The sequence below is a fragment of the Ursus arctos genome, unplaced genomic scaffold (genome assembly GCF_023065955.2).
Source record: "Ursus arctos isolate Adak ecotype North America unplaced genomic scaffold, UrsArc2.0 scaffold_12, whole genome shotgun sequence".
NCBI lineage: Eukaryota > Metazoa > Chordata > Mammalia > Carnivora > Ursidae > Ursus > Ursus arctos.
Genome location: NW_026622786.1, coordinates 2,669,720 through 2,686,885, shown reverse-complemented (window position 1 = coordinate 2,686,885; position 17,166 = coordinate 2,669,720). Strand labels below are relative to the sequence as shown.

Below are 17,166 nucleotides of genomic sequence, written 5' to 3'. Positions count from 1 at the left end.
GGGTCCTGTGTCTAGGAGAGGAAGGGGGGCAGTGCAACAGAATCAGACTCATCCCCATCGGAAGCATCCCTCCCCCATCTCTGCACCTCCACAAGTCTGACCAAGTAAGACCATTAATAAAGGCTTGTGGAAACAGTTGAACTCAGTGACTACTGATTATTTCCTGAATGCACCAAGACCCTGTGAAGGATACCAGAGTTGCCCGAGGACACAGGATTTCTATTCTAGCAGCTCCCTAGGGTCATGCTATTGCCTTGGGACTCAGACTTTCCCTGGGTTGTAAGTGGAAGGCTTTGGGCAACATTTTAGAAGGAGAGTCTGTGAGGAAGGAGGCCAAGGGAGTGGAGGGAGATGAAAACGAAACTGACTAGCCCTGGGGAAGGAGTGAGGAAAAGGGCTTGGTGCAAGGCAAGCCTAGTCTTGGTGTCTGCTCAGCCTAAAGAGGCGGTGTTAGATATGTTCCTCTCTAGTGAACCTGTAAGGGGATCCGAAACGTGGGGAACCAGGGAAGTGGGACCCGAGCCAGCTCAGTAGATACACAGGGCTGAAGGCGGAGTCCTAAGACCGAGGGAGGGGTGGCAGTGACTAGCTGGGGCCCTCCCAGCGATTCCTGGAAGCTGCAGCCTGGGCGGTGGCCCCAGCTCAGCTGACTTCTCCGAAGTTCCCCTCCCTCTCAGGGCCTCTCAGGGCTGTTGCTGGGCAGGTTTGGAGTTTGGCCTGAGTCTGAGAACCAATTATAGGTGGGGAATGCAGCCACAGCCCCTCTTAGGGCACCCCCAGCTTCCGCACCTCCTTGCTCTTTGTGGTTGCCCCTGAGCTCCCTCCTAGCCACCAGCCTCTGACTTCTCAGGATACGGGCTTTTTGTTTGGGGGGCTGTCCCCTTTCCCCTTTGATTTTAAAGCTAGGATTCAGTGCAGCCCCTCAGCATTCTTTCCTCTGGTCACTGAAGTCGGCATGGGCTCAGTGTGGAAGCTTTCAGGAAGGGGAATTTGACCCGGAACAACCCCTTTTCCTAGTCCCTTCGAGGGGAGTAGCGTGGGCAGACACCTCTCCTTTGACCTCTGAAAACCTCTAGAGGGACTTGGGAGAGAGGAAGCTGCAAGCCAAGGCCAGAGAGATGTGGTGGAAGGGCCCCGAGGTTTGGGGCACTGGGGGGAATTTAGGGAAGGACGCAGAGGAACTGAACCCCTGAGAATTGAGGTGGGGGTGGGGTGGTGATAGGAACAATCTTGATATGCACAAGAGATCAAGCGTGCAGAAACCGGCCAGTGTCTCGCTGAGCGCTCCTCATTTCTGAGTGTTTGCTGGGGGAAGGGGATTGTGGTTCTGAATCAGTGTACTTGGGGTGAACCTGTGAGGTCTCAGTTCAGCTGGGTCAGAATTCCTCTCCCCTCCCCCCTCCCAGCTTCCCCAGGGTAACTACCCACCCGATTAAGCTGCAGCCTTCAGACTAAATTTATCTCCTAGATTTCCCCAACCCCCTGGGCCTCCCAGCAAGCAGGTGCTCACAGCTGCAGGGGGTGGGTCTGTGGAGACCCGCACTCCTACCTCAACCAGATTCAACCTTCCGGCTAACTAAGAGTGAGGCAGAGCCCAGGGCCACTGGCTGGCCCAGGGCACGAGTGTCCCAGCGTTGAGGCTCCCTCTGTCAGGAGCCCTTGAGAGCAGAAATATGGTTAGAGGGTCTAGACAGTGGGACAGAGTGAGAGGGACAGAGTGAGAACAACATGCAAGGAGAAGCCCACCCTCCAGTCTCTCCAACCAGATCCTCTTTCATTTCTCACTCTCACCTTCTGCCTAATTTTACAAGTAGAGACTTCCTTTTATTTTTATTTTTTAGAGACTTCACTTTAACTTAACAGGCTCCCCCATTAGAGTGAACTGAATCACGGAGCCCTGCCCTCTCCTTGAACCACAGAGAATCAGGCTGGACTACAGATTGTAGTTTGTGTGTCTGTGGTGGAGGTCCCACGTTCGCACCCTCTCCTACCGACACCCCTCAAATCTACCATCTCTGGTGCTGGGAGGCAGCTAGGTGGGAAAGTTAGAACCGAGGTCCTTATTTGTCACAGGCAGGTGATGAAGAGGTGCTAGCTTTAAAGGGTGGGGGCAGGGGAGGGGCATCTTCCACAGGAAGTAGAAAGCCTCAGGAAAGTACCTAAGTCTGAGTCTGTCAAGAGCAATAAACAGTTTGGGTTAACCTCAAACTAGACAGCACAAGTTCTGAATCTGACTTTGGGCCCTTGACCCAGGAGACTGGGGAAACTCCAGAGGGTGTTTTGGGGCTGAGGTCTGAAGGTAGAATTTGAGGGAGGCATGTGCAACGCTAGTCCGAAACAAGGTACGCATGAGGCTTGGCAGTCAGGTCCTGGGGAAGCAACCAGGCCTGTCAGCTGAGGGGAGGTGCAGAAGGAAGCAGACAAACCGGGGCATTTTCTCAGGCAGCACCAGAGAACTGGTGGAGTGGCCTGGGGAAGAACCTCAGTAGTTAGGAGGGATGGGCTCAACTTAGGGAGATCCCTGGTTGGGGTTAGGATGTGCAATGCTATACTCTGTGCCTTGCCTAATCTCGTCACAGCTCTGCAGGGTCACGTGGCTGGCTCGGTCAGTGGAGCATGTTTGGGGTCGTGGGTTCGAGCCCCACATTGGGCCTAGAGCTTAAGTTAAAGGAAAAAGACACAACTCTACAGAACTTTGCATGAGGAGGAAACGAAACTAGGAAAGATGGTAGGTCTGCTCCTAAAAAGGAGCAGACCGTGTCCCTAGGATCCCTGGGCTAAACGGTACGGTAGCAAAGGCCCTGCCGTTGGTGAGAGGGACAGAACTGATCCGCCCTTGGAACCAGAGTACCCTCCTTTCTTTCATCTCTCCCTCCCCACCCTGCTACTGATTCCTGGTTGCCTGCCTCTTGCCTCACATCATGTGACTCGTTTTGGCTCTAGTAGAGGAGTGAGCGACCTTTTTCTCTGAAGGACCAGAGAGTAAATATTTTAGGTTTGCAGGCTGAAGAATCTCTGTTGCGACCAACCAGCTCCGCTCTTGTAGCGCGAAAGCAGCCAGAGACAACAGGTAAACAGGCCATGGTTGTGTTCAAATCAAATTTATGACACTGAACTTTTAATTTCATGTAATCTTAACATGTCACAAAGTATTTTTCCAACCATTTAAACATGCAAAAATCACACTTAGCGTGCTGGCCAGAGAGGCACCAGGGCCGATTTGGCAGGCAGGTCGTTTCCTGGCACCTGGGATTTTTTCCATCTGCCTGAACTTCTGCTCTGCCTGGCCATGGCGAATCCTGTTTGTGTCACCTCTGGCCTTCACAATATAGCTGTAGAAACTTTTCAAGGTCCTATCTACTGATGTCTGCTTCCTAGTGGGTTCTAGGGAATTCAGTGACGTGGAAATGGCTACCAGAGTAAACCCTTAAGGGACATTTCCTAAAATTCCTTATGTTTTGTGTGATGCTTTGGGGTAAAGCAATTATATATATTCTCTTTAAATCATCACAATAATAAAATAGTTAAATCCAGTTTGCAGGGGAGAAAACAAAGGCCTGAGACCTAGAGTACTCTTTTCACTCTTTAAATTCTACCTAATTCCTTTGTTCTGTTACCCAATTTCACTACCATTAGGTACCCCTTATCAAAATACTCCGTAATCTGGGCCACAGTGATCCAGAACTTGGATGGCTGTTAAGTGTTTTTGTTGTTTTCAAATGCCTTTCAAGACTTGCCAGCATTTTAGGAAAATCCTGTCTAAATTTTATTTTTCAACCCAAAGCGTCAGGGAATTAAAAATACTCTCAAATGTATTCCGCATTTTAGGTCCAAGGAAATAATTAAGTATACACGGTTTTTGTTTAAGGTACACTGTTATGAAACCTACACTGAGGTACTACTACTCGAGTCACAGGTTCTTCCCTAAGACAAATGTTATCACTCAAAGTTCTGTACTTAAAAGCAATGCAGCTGCATTTCTTTTTAAAATAACCTGTATCTGGGGCACCTGGCTGGCTCAGTCAGTAGAGCATGTGACTCTTGATCTTGGGGTTATAAGTTTGAGCCCCACATTGGGTGTAGAGACTACTTAAAAATAAAATCTTTTAATAAAATGAAATAAAATAACCTATATCTGGGATTGCTTACCAAATCCTTATTCTGTATTTGATGAGTTTTTCTTTCATTCAGAAGCACTGATACATCCTTCATAGCTCATCATGGGGAAGATACAGAGACCTCTCCTGTTTTAGGCCTGACCCCAACTACCAAACTCTTGAGGTGGGGGAAAGGGTGAGGGAAGCAGGGGCAAGAAACCTTCCTCCCCCTTATTACAAGCTCCTCCAAAGCTGTTGTTCCTTAAAGCTGAAAACAAGCCACCTCATTTCAAAACACACACACACACACACACACACACACACACACAAAACCTCATTTCATTTCGACACGAAAGTTATTTCCCTCTTTCTGTTTCTCTACTTTGCCTGATGAGGGATTTCTGAGAAATGAAATGTCACCTCCCACAACCTCAGTCTGCAGTTTTGTTTTTCGAAATGAAGGGAGGGTTAGAGGAAAGGAGTATCCTGCCATAAGCATACAGTATTAATTCAAAACTTTACCACATAAGAGAAATGCCCTTCCCCAAACCCTTCAGCCTGGGTGGGCCCACCTTGCCTTAGATCTGGACTTTCAGGGTCTAAGGAAATAAACAAGCTATCCTCTCAGGAAATTTCAGTAACAAAGCAGTGAAACTGAACAGCTGCTCTTTACAGCCCCCAGCTGTCCTGCTCCCCACCATCCCCACCAAGGCTAGGAGAGGGGAAGGAGTTGTTCCACGCAACCTCAGAAGTGGAGGTGTGAGCTGAGGATGGGGATGCAGAGAGATCTGGGCATAGAGAGTCAGGAATAAAATGCACACGAAGGTAAGGTTTCCCAGATAAAACCCCCACACCTCCCCACGAACTCTGAACACCAGAGAGATTCGCCAAGTACGGGAGACTGAAATGGGCAGCAAAATTTTCAAAACCAGCTCCTCTTACTAAAGAAGAAAGTAACTTTTTTTTTAGGGGCACAGAACTGAAGGTGTTTCTTAATCAAAATAAAGGGGAAAAGTCATCAAATTCAGGATGAAACCCAACAGTTAAACATTCTTTTCCTTGTCTGCTTCCTTGGCTGGCTTTCCCAGCACACCTTGTCCCAGGCTAACTTGAATAAACACACACACGTGACCACATGAGGGCGGGAAGAAAACCAAGTGGGGGTGGTGAAATTCTGAATGGAATGCAGCCCCAGCTAGTTAGGGAGCCCGGGCTGAGACCTCTGGCACTGGCAGTGGATTTATACAGAGAAGCCAAAACAATGAGCTCATGGGCAAGAATGCAGCCCGTGGGGAAGTCTGGGCAGTCAGAGCAAACTGGTTTTTTAACCAGGATGGGAATAGCTGTAATCAAGTCTCCCACGGGAATAGGATTAGGGAGCGTGGAGCCACCATTCAGTATCTTGGGGGTCTAGTTTTAATAACTTTTGAGGGCTGTCCTTTATTCTAAAAGTCTGTTCTGCAGAGAGCACAGCAGTCTCGGGTCTGTATTCGAGAAGTTGATTCCTTTCCCTGATTATGTGAGACGTGAGTGAGCTACCAATCTAGGTGAGGCTCTTAAAAAGACCACCTTATTCAAAGCAACTGCATCCAAAGCAGGTCTGCCACAGCCAGCTCCTACGGCATGATCCAGCGATAGCTATGACCCCAGAGATTGTATGCAGGGCTGCCACTTGAACAATGAATCAATGGCGTCTGTCTTCTTTACTTCCCAAATAAACATGATCCACCCAGCTGTGTGTCATTTACACCAAATTCAGACTTTCAAGACCAAAGACATATCGTTCTGTTTTTTTTTCCTCCACCAGTGTTTTCCACTATTTTTAATAAAAGGCCCCAAATGGAAGAAACTGAAGAGATACTACATTCAGTGCCTATATATGGTGAAGGGGAAGGAAGGCAGGGAGGGAAGAAACGAGAAGAAAAAAAATTATCTACATCTCCCCACCCTCCCCCTACACTCCTGGAGGTTCTTTCCCAACTCCATCCTTCTGTGCGTGTTTGTTTCCTACTCATTAAGGTTCAACCTAAAATGTTTGCTGCTGCTGTTGTTGTTGTTAAGCTGCACAGGGGGGAGGAGCAGAGGGAGGGGGAGAAAAAAACTCGAGCAGAGCCAAACATGGGGCTCGATCCCAGGACCCTGAGATCATGACCTGAGCCCAAACCAAGTATCAGACACTTAACCGACTGAGCCACCCAGGTGCCCCTAAAATGTTTCTTTTGAAGCCTTGACCGTACCTGCTTCCAGACGTGGTCACCCTGCTTTGTCCCACTCATCTTAGAATATCTTTATCATAGCACTTTATGCAATGTATTCTAATTACTTTTGTCCATGGTTCTCACTCCTACTAGACTGTAAGCTTTGACATCCTGCCACAATTGCTTTCTCATTATATGGTTTTGTGATAAATTCAACTCTTCAGCATGTAGCCCCCGAGAAAGAGGGCATTTTCTGATATAATTACACTATAATTAATACACTCAAGAAATTTAACAGATACAGTACCATTTAACATATTGTCCGTATTAAAGTTTCCTCAATTGTACATATGTCCCTTACAGCTTTTTTCATCTAGGATCTAAGCAAAGATCATTCTACAATTAGTTGTCATGTTCCTTTCCACGGTTCCTTTTTTTTTTTTTGAAAGTAATCTCCTTGCCCAATGTGCGGCTTGAACTCACAACCCTGAGATTAAGAGTTGCATGCGCCACTGACTGAGCCAATCAGGCCCCCAATTCCCTAGTCTTTTTTGACCAAGTTTCTTGAGGGGACGAATTATTCTCTTGAGAATTCCAGTGTCCAACAGTGCCTGGTAAAGAGCAAGCAGTCCACTGCCATGTAATGAATAAATGAAGAGACTCAACAAACATCTGGCTGCCTAGAGCTCATTCAACGTCTCAGTTCAGTGCAGAGTTGAAATGTTCTTAATAAAGGAAGGTAATCCTTGAATGGGAAAGGAGAGCAGGCAAACAGTAATACATGAACCAAAGGCAGAAACAAGCCATGGAAATGGGATACTTGGAAGGGGTAAGATCTGGAGTGGTAATCTTGGCCCTAACAGATTTCCCCAGTCAAGAACTATTATTCTATGCAGATAAAGAAAGGAACTGCAAAGGGAAACCAGGTACAGTGTGGGAACAAAAGTCTGCCACATAGATTCCTTTTTTACCTCACAAGAATCATTAGTAAAGAACACTGAATTCTCAGGGCACTTGGCTGGCTTGGCTGGTAGAACATGTGACTCTTGATCTTGGGCTTTAAGGTTTGAGCCTCATGTAGGGTGTTGAGATTACTTAAAATCTTTTTAAAAAATGTATTTAAGTAATCTCTACACGCAACATAGGGCTTGAACTCATGACCCTGAGATCAAGAATTACATGCTCTATCAACGGAACCAGGTAGGCACCCCAAAAATAAAGTCTTAAAAAACAAACCCCACTGAATCCTCAAAGGTCTGTTCCATCTGCCTGGAGGCAGATTCCCAACCCCCATCTTCCCACATGCTTCACATAACTAAGATAACGCCGTAACAACTCTGGAACTAGAGCTGGTCCAGTTAAATTTTCCAGTCTTGAAAGTGAGAAGCCTTTGAACAGTGTGGGAGGGTTCAAGAAGACAAAGTTCTGTAATCATTGAACAAGTGGGGCCAAAAAGAACTAGGGGTAGATTAAGGCAGTCAGCAGATCATTTTGAACTCCAGGAATTAACGGCCCAAGCTCTGAGCATCTGGCTGGAGCCATGCTACATACCAGTTGTGCAAGTTATTTCACTTTAATTTTTGAAAAATACACCAGCTGTCACAACTGCTTTAACATTTTCTGAAAGGAAACAGTATGAAGCAAGAGCTTTAAAGTCGCAAAACAGGAACTGAAAGACAAAGTCTGGTTGTGTCAAATGAAGGGAAGTGTTGATTACTTTGACTCCCTCAGTGACTCATGTTACCTAGTTACCATTTGAGCCAAGTTTTTAAGGTGTTAAACTAAGGAACATGACCACAGAAATGGTTTCACCTCACAACCTACCAATGGTAGCAACTACGCTGCAGAGAACTCAACCAGGTCCAAAATTTGGACCCTTGGGTCCTATGCTACCCTCCCTCCAACCCTCTGCTTAGGAAGGAGTGCACCAGTAGTATGTAACAGCTTTGTAATGATAAAAAGCTGCCATCTCCTAGTAGTTAGGCTCCAGAAAAAAGAGCGGCTTCCAAGCAGAAATGCACTTTTAAATGCACAAAAGCACAGAATCCTGTTTGTACAATTAGCATTTGGTGCTCAGGGCTGGAAACCAATATGCAAACTTTGTATTTGCACATTTCCATGGTGATGCAGCTCCCTTTCAAGGCAGCTGAAAATAAAGACAGAATAGGGTTTCTGAAATTAATGTGCTTATTCTCACCTTTGTTTTAGGGAGAAGGGGGAAAAGTACCAAGAACCTCATCAAAACCCTTTAACTAAGGGTATTCTTCTAGCTCCTTCATCTGAGGAGGAGGTGGGGAGACAGAATAAGTGCAGTAATGAACCAGCACATAGTAACTAAAAGAAAAGTCAGGACAGGGATTTTGATTGTTAAAATATACAGGAACTACTCCAAAGTACAGCAGTAATGCATTTCAAAACCCAACACCTCTAATTTGAATGAAAGAATAGGGTTATTCGGAAGGGAACCATCCTTTGCTCTAAAGCAAATCAACTTTATGGGGCTTTTGCTTGTTAATTCACCTATATTTGCTCAGCTGACTTCCCTAAAAGGCTTGTCTAAGTGGGGGAAGGAAGACAGTCATCGATTAGAAAACACCCGTACCACACCTTGCATTTGAATAAAAGATTTATTATTTTCTTCTCAGGAAAAACAGGAAGTTAGGGAAACACACTACATTTTACAGCCCACATTAATTTGTAGTTGGTCCTAACCCTTCCTGGCACAGCTGTCAACAGATTAGCTGTTTAACCAGAACCAAAGTGTTCACCCCCAACAGAATGCACATGGACACTAGAGGATTGCATGTTTTTCCCTGAGAGAAGCATAAGACAAGTTGCTGAGAGCCAGCTTTCCAAGCAGCCCCTCCCTCTCCATTTGAGGATTTGCTTGAACTATGCAGCTAGTCAGCACTTAGAACGTGTGCCTCCTCTCCCTAGAAAACCACCCACCCTTCCCTAAAGCACATGGGCTCCCTAAGCCCCGACAGCCCGACACAAACTTTCAACTAAGACCCTCCTCTACATTTCAGCAGTCACACCTAGTACATTGGGAAGTGGGTTCCCTAAACTCCTCCAATTTACATCTATGCGCTTATTTCCACAACTGGATATGGGGAGACAAGCCTTTTAGTCACCTTTACCAGCTTTTAGTCACCTTTACCAGATCTCAAGATTAATTAAAAACTACATAAAGTGCTTTTAGGTCCTTAGAGATAGACATGACATAAATAAGTGGTTCATGATCAAGAACGATAAATACATAGGTAAAAATAGCTCCAGCTAGATGACCTTATGGCTTGACGATGGGCAGGCAGGGCAATCCTTCCCTATTACATTCTTAGTCATTTTATTTATGTCTACTTGAGTCCACAAACTAAAGGTCATGTTCTGTGGATGAAGCTTTCAAATGACCCTAGGTCTACTACAGAAGCTTTCTTCCGTTTACCAGTAGCTTTTACATTAACTCTTTGAGGTTTAACAGAGCCCATCCCTTTCTATAATTTTAAATGAGGATTTCTGAATGCAAAGGAACTTAGAGAAAGTCACCTAATTTGTTGTCCCTTCCTCTGAAAATTCCTAAAGGGACTTTAAAAACTTTCCCCCAAAGATAGGGTAAAGCAACAGCTGAAAAAGGTACCAATTCAAGGAAAAGGGACTGTTATGGTCATGACGCCCGCCGTACTACCGCCTCCCAAGAATAAAATTCATGAAGGATGAAGGTCTCTGGACTCTGGGGTGGAGGGTGGGGGGTGAGGTGTTACATAGGGTTCATAGTGCCAAAAACTAGAGGGCTAGTTAAGAGTTCAGGGATGGCAGGGTAAAGATGTAAGGATTGAAATAACTATCTGTACAGGGAGAACAAGCAGCAAGTATTTCAAGGAAGGACAGAAAATAAACAGTTAAGTTCGATAAAACGTCAAGTCTGAAATCCAAAGAGATGCCAATGCAAAAATCTGAAACAAAGTTTGGGAATCATTAATAGAAATGAAACAGTAAGTATTTGTTTTATTGATATACTAGGCTTAGACCTGTGTTTAACAAGCAAGCCTAATAATAGCACCATGGTTAGACTTATAAGCCTGCTTTTCCAAGCCATCATTTTACAATTTATTAAGCACACAAGGGATCAAATATCTCTCATCCACTGATGTGATCTTTTTATATACATACTGTTAGTAAGTCCCATTTGGAACAGCTGAAAATCTTTTAGCAAAAGTTTTGAAGATGAGCTCATAAACTCCATTTAAATTTCACCAGTTAAATTAGGTCAAATGGAAGGAACTCAAACGAGTAGCCGTCCAATCAGAGCCCATTATTTTGCAAGTTACCAGCCCACACGCCTTCCCTGCCCAAAACTTAAAAACTCCACCTTGACTCAATTATTGAAAGCCCACACGTAAGGAGGTGAAAGGATGAATTTCCATTCCTCAATTTCTCAATCCCAGGTTTAAAAAAACAAAAACAAAAACTAAGGAATACTTACCAACCAGATAGGAAAATTAAAGTCTGCATAGTTATGAATCAGAATTGTTCCATTAAAACCAAGTTGTGTACAATTACACGAATTGGTTCTGTATACACTCTACAACTGACCAGCACAACGTTTAGAATAGAAAAGCTGTAAGAAATAGATTCCTAACTACAGAAGCTGTAAATTTCAAATGGGTATGAAAAAACTAATGTATTGTGAGACTCTTCATCCCTTTACATTTCAAAGAAATAGACTTTCTGTAAAAATATATACAATTTTTACAGACAAATACATTTACAAGTTGTTTCTGCCTTAAAAACTGAGGATATTCCCATATTTGCAACTGTAATTACTGAGCCTTAAGTCAAGTATTCTTGGCCATTACTAGGCTAATGAACCACTCAAACCAAGCCAAAGCAGAACAGGTATAAAAGTCCTGAGCACTTGGACTTTCTATTCAAGAAGTATACCTGGGAAAGCTAATGACAGACAAAAAGCTTCCCTTCCAACTCTGTTGTACAGTACTAAGGCTTCCAGTCATAGTTCTATTATCTGTAGCTTAAATCCATTTTATACAGATCAATGCCATTGTTAGTGCTTCTCTTTTAACACTATACGAAGTTAATGAATTCTGTGGACAAATTTAATGGACTCTATGACTAGCCTGGCTACTGGCCACTCTCCTGTTCTAGACAAGGAAATTCAGTCTCTTCAACCCTACCATCTTCGCTAAATCTAAAAGTCCTCCTCCATGGCCTCCCAAAGTTGGCCTGTTGCTGAAACTGAACTTTCTTTAGACAGTGACTCTTCAAGGGGGACTACTTTTCCCATGTATTTATTCCTGTTAGCCATAATCCTCTTGCCTTGCTTTTCTACGTTGCTAGGGTAGAACTCTCGGAGGTTACAGCCTGGACAGCTCAAAGTCCAACTTCATAAATACATTTGATTTCACAGCAGTTGTATGTTGTTTTGGTGCCTGGGGTTGGTTAAAAGTCAATTATTGCACTTAAAAGGCTATCTTATTAGATATGCCAAACCAGCTCCTACTCCAGCAACACCTGCAAAAGCCAGCAGCACATTTCTGATGCCACCTTCTAGGTCCTCTACATGGAAGAACTCCACAAACCCATCCTAGAAAACAAAAAAAGAAAAGCACATTTTCAAGTATGGGTTTCCAATGGCTTAAAAACACTATTCATAAAGAAAAGATGAATTAAAAAATCTAAAGTTCCGCCCCCTCAAAACATAATGAACCAATTACTATTTACCCACGTTACAAAAGACACATTCAATTAAAGGGGGGGGTTGCGGCGCAGCTCTCAGAAATGTAGTTACTATCATCCTCAAGTGATTCTTATTTTTTCATAAGTTGAATCCACCGAAAAGTATCCAGCTAAATTACAATACCAAAAGCAAAAGACTCAACAACCAGTAAAACAGCCTACAGAAAACCGGATTTTTGATGCAACAATTCAAAACAGTCATACCACACTATCTCTGTGAACCCACTACTTAAATCAACGTTAGGCAAACAGAGATCCTACGTTGGAGCCTGAAACCTGAGTTGTGCATCATAAAAAGCTTTAGATAGCCCCAGACTTTCTCTGTAAAATCCTTCATTCCATTTCCACTCCAAGACCCCTCTTCAACCTTAAAGCAAACTTACCCAGCCTCTTTGTTTGACTAGCCAGTCTCGTTTTGTCCTTACGAGAACATCTGTGATGCTTTCTGCTAATGGTTCGATGCAGCTTTCTTGGTTTATACTCTTCAAGTGTTTGGCCACAAAGGCACCAAAAGAAATAAGAGTCACAATCCTGCCCCAGTTTGTTACTCCGTCACTGAAAACATGGACCATCACTCGAGACAAAGATTTGACATCGTCTTCGTTTTTGATGTCCAGTTTCCGAAGCATGCCTGAGAGGAAGAAAAGCATGCAGGTTCTCACGGCCTCCTTTGTCTAAACCAGGGCATGATTCGTCTGCCCACCCACGGCGGGGGAAATCGCTATTCGGGGTCTATAGAACTCAGGCCGACCCCAGCAGAAAATTGACATCCCACCCTTTCCGGGCTTTGAACAGAGCTGCCATTTCCAAAAGAATTAAGATGGGCGGAAACAATGACTCACGGCCAGAAAATTCTGGTTTCAGAAATAGATTGCGAGTCGTTTCAACACTGACTTGTTTTCGGTTTCCACCCACCTTTGGTGGGTGAGTCCAGGGACAGGTGAAACAAGGCAGCGCAGCCTCCGCGACCCACCCCCTTACCTTGGAAGGCCGTCTCGTGGTTGCGCTGTACCCCGTCCCCGACCCGTCGGAGGGTCTCTAACGCCTTCCGGCTGGCCGCCCCAGACCCGCCCAGCGGTTTCGCGTCCTTGGCGCCTGTTGCCTGCTCCCGAAGGTACCGAGAGATAATCTCCAGCGACTGCCGGTACAACTCGTCTTCCTCCTCCTCTGCTGGGGGTGGCGTCGAGGGCAGTGAGCCGTCCGTACAAGGGCCACCGCTGGCCTCCCCGACCAACTCCAGCAAAGGCAGGACAGCCGGCCGCTTCCCCAAAGGTTCCGGCTCGTACCCGTCCAGCTCCTCTTCGGGCGACATGATGGCGTCGGCGGCTGGGCCTTCCATCTCTTCAGGCGGCGACGCGCGGCGGGTGGGCTCGAGGAACAGTAGCCTCGGGGGGGTCGCCGTGACGTCGGGACCCTCGGCGCCAATGGGCGAGGGCCGCGCGACCCTCCGGGCGTCCGGCGCGAGAGTGGCCGGGGGACTAGCGCCGGCGCTTCCGCCAATCACCGCACCGGCTTCCCCTCCCCCTACCTCCCGCCGGGCCGTGGCCTCCTTCCCCGAAGCCAAAAGCCGCCCTCCCGATGAGGCTGCGCCGCCGCTGCCGGCCCCCAACCCGGCCCCCCCACAGTAGAGGTTGAGTCCGATTACTGCGTTTCTCTTCAGGCCAAACATCGCAAGCTGCCGAGGCCGCCGCCGCCGCCGCCGCCTCTTGGGTGAGAAAAATGGGGGACGGCCCTGACTCCTCAGTGGAAGGAAGCGGAAGTAGGACTGTGAGAGGAGCTTCTATATCATGGTTTTAGGGCCAGTCCTACGGTGGCGTCAGCAAGTTAAAAAAAAAAAAATGTAGTTCCATAAAAGGGGAAAGGGGCGGGAGCTTCCGGAGAGTTGCGCACGGCACCTCACCGGCCGGTAGAGGTAGGGGCGGAGCTTAAGGACTGGGCGGGGTCTTCCGGCGCTCGAGGGGAGCGCGGCTCGTTACGTAAGGGCTGCTGGGGCGCTTTGCTTGGTGGGCTTCAATTCTTCCCAGACTCCCAACTGGGCTTGCTAAATAATGGTTTTCTCGCTGCTTCCCAGAGTCCTGGTTTGTGAGCCTCCGCTGTTGTTTCTTGGCACAGGTTTTTTTCCCGGTACCAAAGTCTTAACACATTGAATCACTCAGAGATGGAGGAAAGGGAATGGGGCAGTTCTGGCATGGCTGGGGAACATCAGTCTAGATAATACGGGTACTTAAGACGGTACTGTTGGGAACACGCAGTGATTTTGCCCAACTTTTGCTCTCAGTTCAACAATGTTTGGAAATGGGGACGCTCCAAGAACTGCCCCATGGATCATTTATATGTAAGTCGACTAAACGAAATTGTTCTGCCCCTGGTTAAGTTTTATTCCTGCCTCCCTACTTGCTTTCTCTCATCCCCTATCTCTACAGTCTCTGGTTATTTACATGTAAGCTTTACCCTATTAGCATCTCTTCTGAGACTCATGACACTTTTTTTTTTTTTTTAATTGAGTGTGAGGCACTTTTGATTCTAGGGGTAAAACCTCTTAAGGAAAGGGATCCTGCTATATGCCATATATGTAAGTTAACATTAATGGAAGCAACCCCTTTTTTGGTTAAAAATATCTGTAGAAATAATAATAGCTAAAATTCAAGAGCCAGGTGTTTAAGGGACATAAGCTGGAAAGGTGAGCAAGGTTCCTGTTCCCCAAAATATCACAGATTAATAACGAGATAGGGCACCCATATTATGTATTTGGGCAAGACCTAGAACCATGGGGATTTATAATATGTGGCAGAGAGGATGGAGAGAATTATCCTGTAGTTGTAATGAATAAGAAATGGTTTCTCTAAACTGGGGCAGCCACTCTGGAGCACAGTATGGAGGTGCCTCAAAAACCTGAAAATAGAACTACCCTATGATCCAGCAATTGCATTACTAGGCATTTACCCAAAGGATATAAAAATACAGATTCAAAGGGATATATGCGCCCTGATGTTTATAGCAGCATTATCAACAATAGCCAAACTATGGAAAGAGCCCAAATGTCCATCGACTGATGAATGGATAAAGAAAATGTGCCATATATGTGTGTGTGTGTGTGTATGTGTATATATATATATATATATATATATATATATATATATATATAATGGAATATTACTCAGCCGTCAAAAACGAAATCTCGCCATTTACAACAACGTGGATGGAGCTAAAATGTATTATGTTAAGTGAAATAAGTCAATCAGAGAAAGACAAATACCATATGATTTCACTGACGTGGAATTTAAGAAACAAAACAGATGAACATATGGGAAGGGGGGAAGGAGACGGAAACAAACGATAAAGAGACTCTTAATGATAGAGAACAAACAGGGTTGATGGAGGGAGGTGGGTGGGGCATGGGCGAGATGCATCATGGGCATTAAAGAGGGCACTTTTGATGAGCACTGGATGTTGTATGTAAGTGATGAATCACTGAATTCTCCTCAAACCAATACTGCACTGTATGTTAACTAACATTAAAAGAAAAAAGAATGGTTTAATTTAAGAAACTCGTCATCTTACACAGTACTACGAGAGATGGAATACATGCTCCATAGGAGGCGTCAACATTTATTTTTGGAGTTGAGAGGCTGGAAAAATCACTTGGGCTGGGAGAGCTAGCTGACCTTATGGAAGAGGTAGCTTTTTTAGTGGGCTTTCTAGAATGCAATTTTATCAGATACACAAGGGAAGAGAGATTGAGGAAGCAGCAAGTGCAAATGCTTTTTCTTTTTAAAGGCTGAAAAAGGAAATGCATTGCTGCTTTCATTTAAGTTTATAGCTAGAAATCTCAAGTGCTCAGCATTCCTACTGCATTTCCTCAGTTCACTCTCCTGTGATCCAAAATGACTATTGTACACTTTCTCTTCTGTCCCTAAACCTCTAATGTTCCCTCCTGCCCTCCTCATTCTCAGCTGTTTAACTTACTTCACTGAGAAAATGGAAGCAATCAGAAGAGAAAAACTTCATTTCACACTACCAAATCTACGAATTTACTCCTTCCACCATTCTGCCCGCTTTTCGTGTGGTTAAAATAAATGAGCCTTTCCTGCTATCTCAGATCAGCCGCTTCGCTTGTGCATCAGATCCCACTTCTTTGCCTCAAGTACTTGCAGTTATCCCTTTACGTTCTTTTTTTTTTTTAAGGTTTTATTTTTAGAGAGAGTATGCACGTGTGTAAGTGGGGCAGAGGGGGAAGGAGAGGGAGAGAAAATCTGAAGCAGAGTCCACGCTGATCATGGAGCTCGGTGCGGGGCTTGATCTCACTGTCTTAAGATCATGACCTAGGCCAAAACCAAGAGTCAGACACCTACCAGACTGAGCCACTCAGGTGCCCCTGTCCCTTTACATTCTTGTATCAACTTCTCTCTGTTGAATCATTCCCACCAACATACAAACCTGATGTTCTCTCTCACATCCTCAAAAAGCCTTCCCTAGAACCCAAATTCTTTGATTCTCTCCTTTATAGCAAACATCTTCAACCTTCTTACCAGCTTTCTCTCTTGAACCCACCCCATCAAGCCTACATTCTCACCATTCCACTGAAACCATTCTTGTCATCAATGACTTCCACATGGACAAATTCTAGGGGTCAATTTGCAGTCCTCATTTTATTTTTAAGATTTTATTTATTTATTTGACAGAGAGAGAGACAGCCAGAGAGAGAGGGAACACAAGCAAGGGGAGTGGGAGAGGAAGAAGCAGGCTCCCAGCGGAGGAGCCCGATATGGGGCTCGATCCCAGGACCCTGGGATCATGCCCCAAGCCGAAGGCAGACGCTTAATGACTGAGCCACCCAGGCGCCCCTGCAGTCCTCATTTTACTTGACCTTTCACAGTATTTGATGTGGTTGATCATTCCCTTCTTGAAACACTTCATTTATGTGTTTTTTCGGGCACCACACTCTCCTGGTTTTCCTTTTTCCACCCTGGCTACTCTTCAGTTTTATTCATCTCTTCCACTGGCTGTCCACTTAATGGGGACATTACAGAGGGACTGTGTTTCCCTCTGTAACCCTAGCCATGCCTAGACCCTCCATTGTTGAATGGATGAATCTGAATGTTTACTAGTATGGGATA

General features: G+C 45.3%; 1 protein-coding gene across 1 annotated transcript; it reads right to left on the bottom strand.

The window, feature by feature from the left end:
• Positions 1–8,903: 8,903 nt before the first annotated feature.
• Positions 8,904–13,826, bottom strand: MCL1 (MCL1 apoptosis regulator, BCL2 family member). The gene is made up of 3 exons (XM_026486710.4): positions 13,031–13,826; positions 12,433–12,680; positions 8,904–11,897 (listed from the first exon to the last, which is right to left on the bottom strand). The coding sequence occupies exons 1-3, from the start codon at positions 13,716–13,718 to the stop codon at positions 11,781–11,783; spliced, it is 1,053 nt and encodes a 350-aa protein (XP_026342495.1). The 5' UTR covers positions 13,719–13,826; the 3' UTR covers positions 8,904–11,780.
• Positions 13,827–17,166: the final 3,340 nt, after the last annotated feature.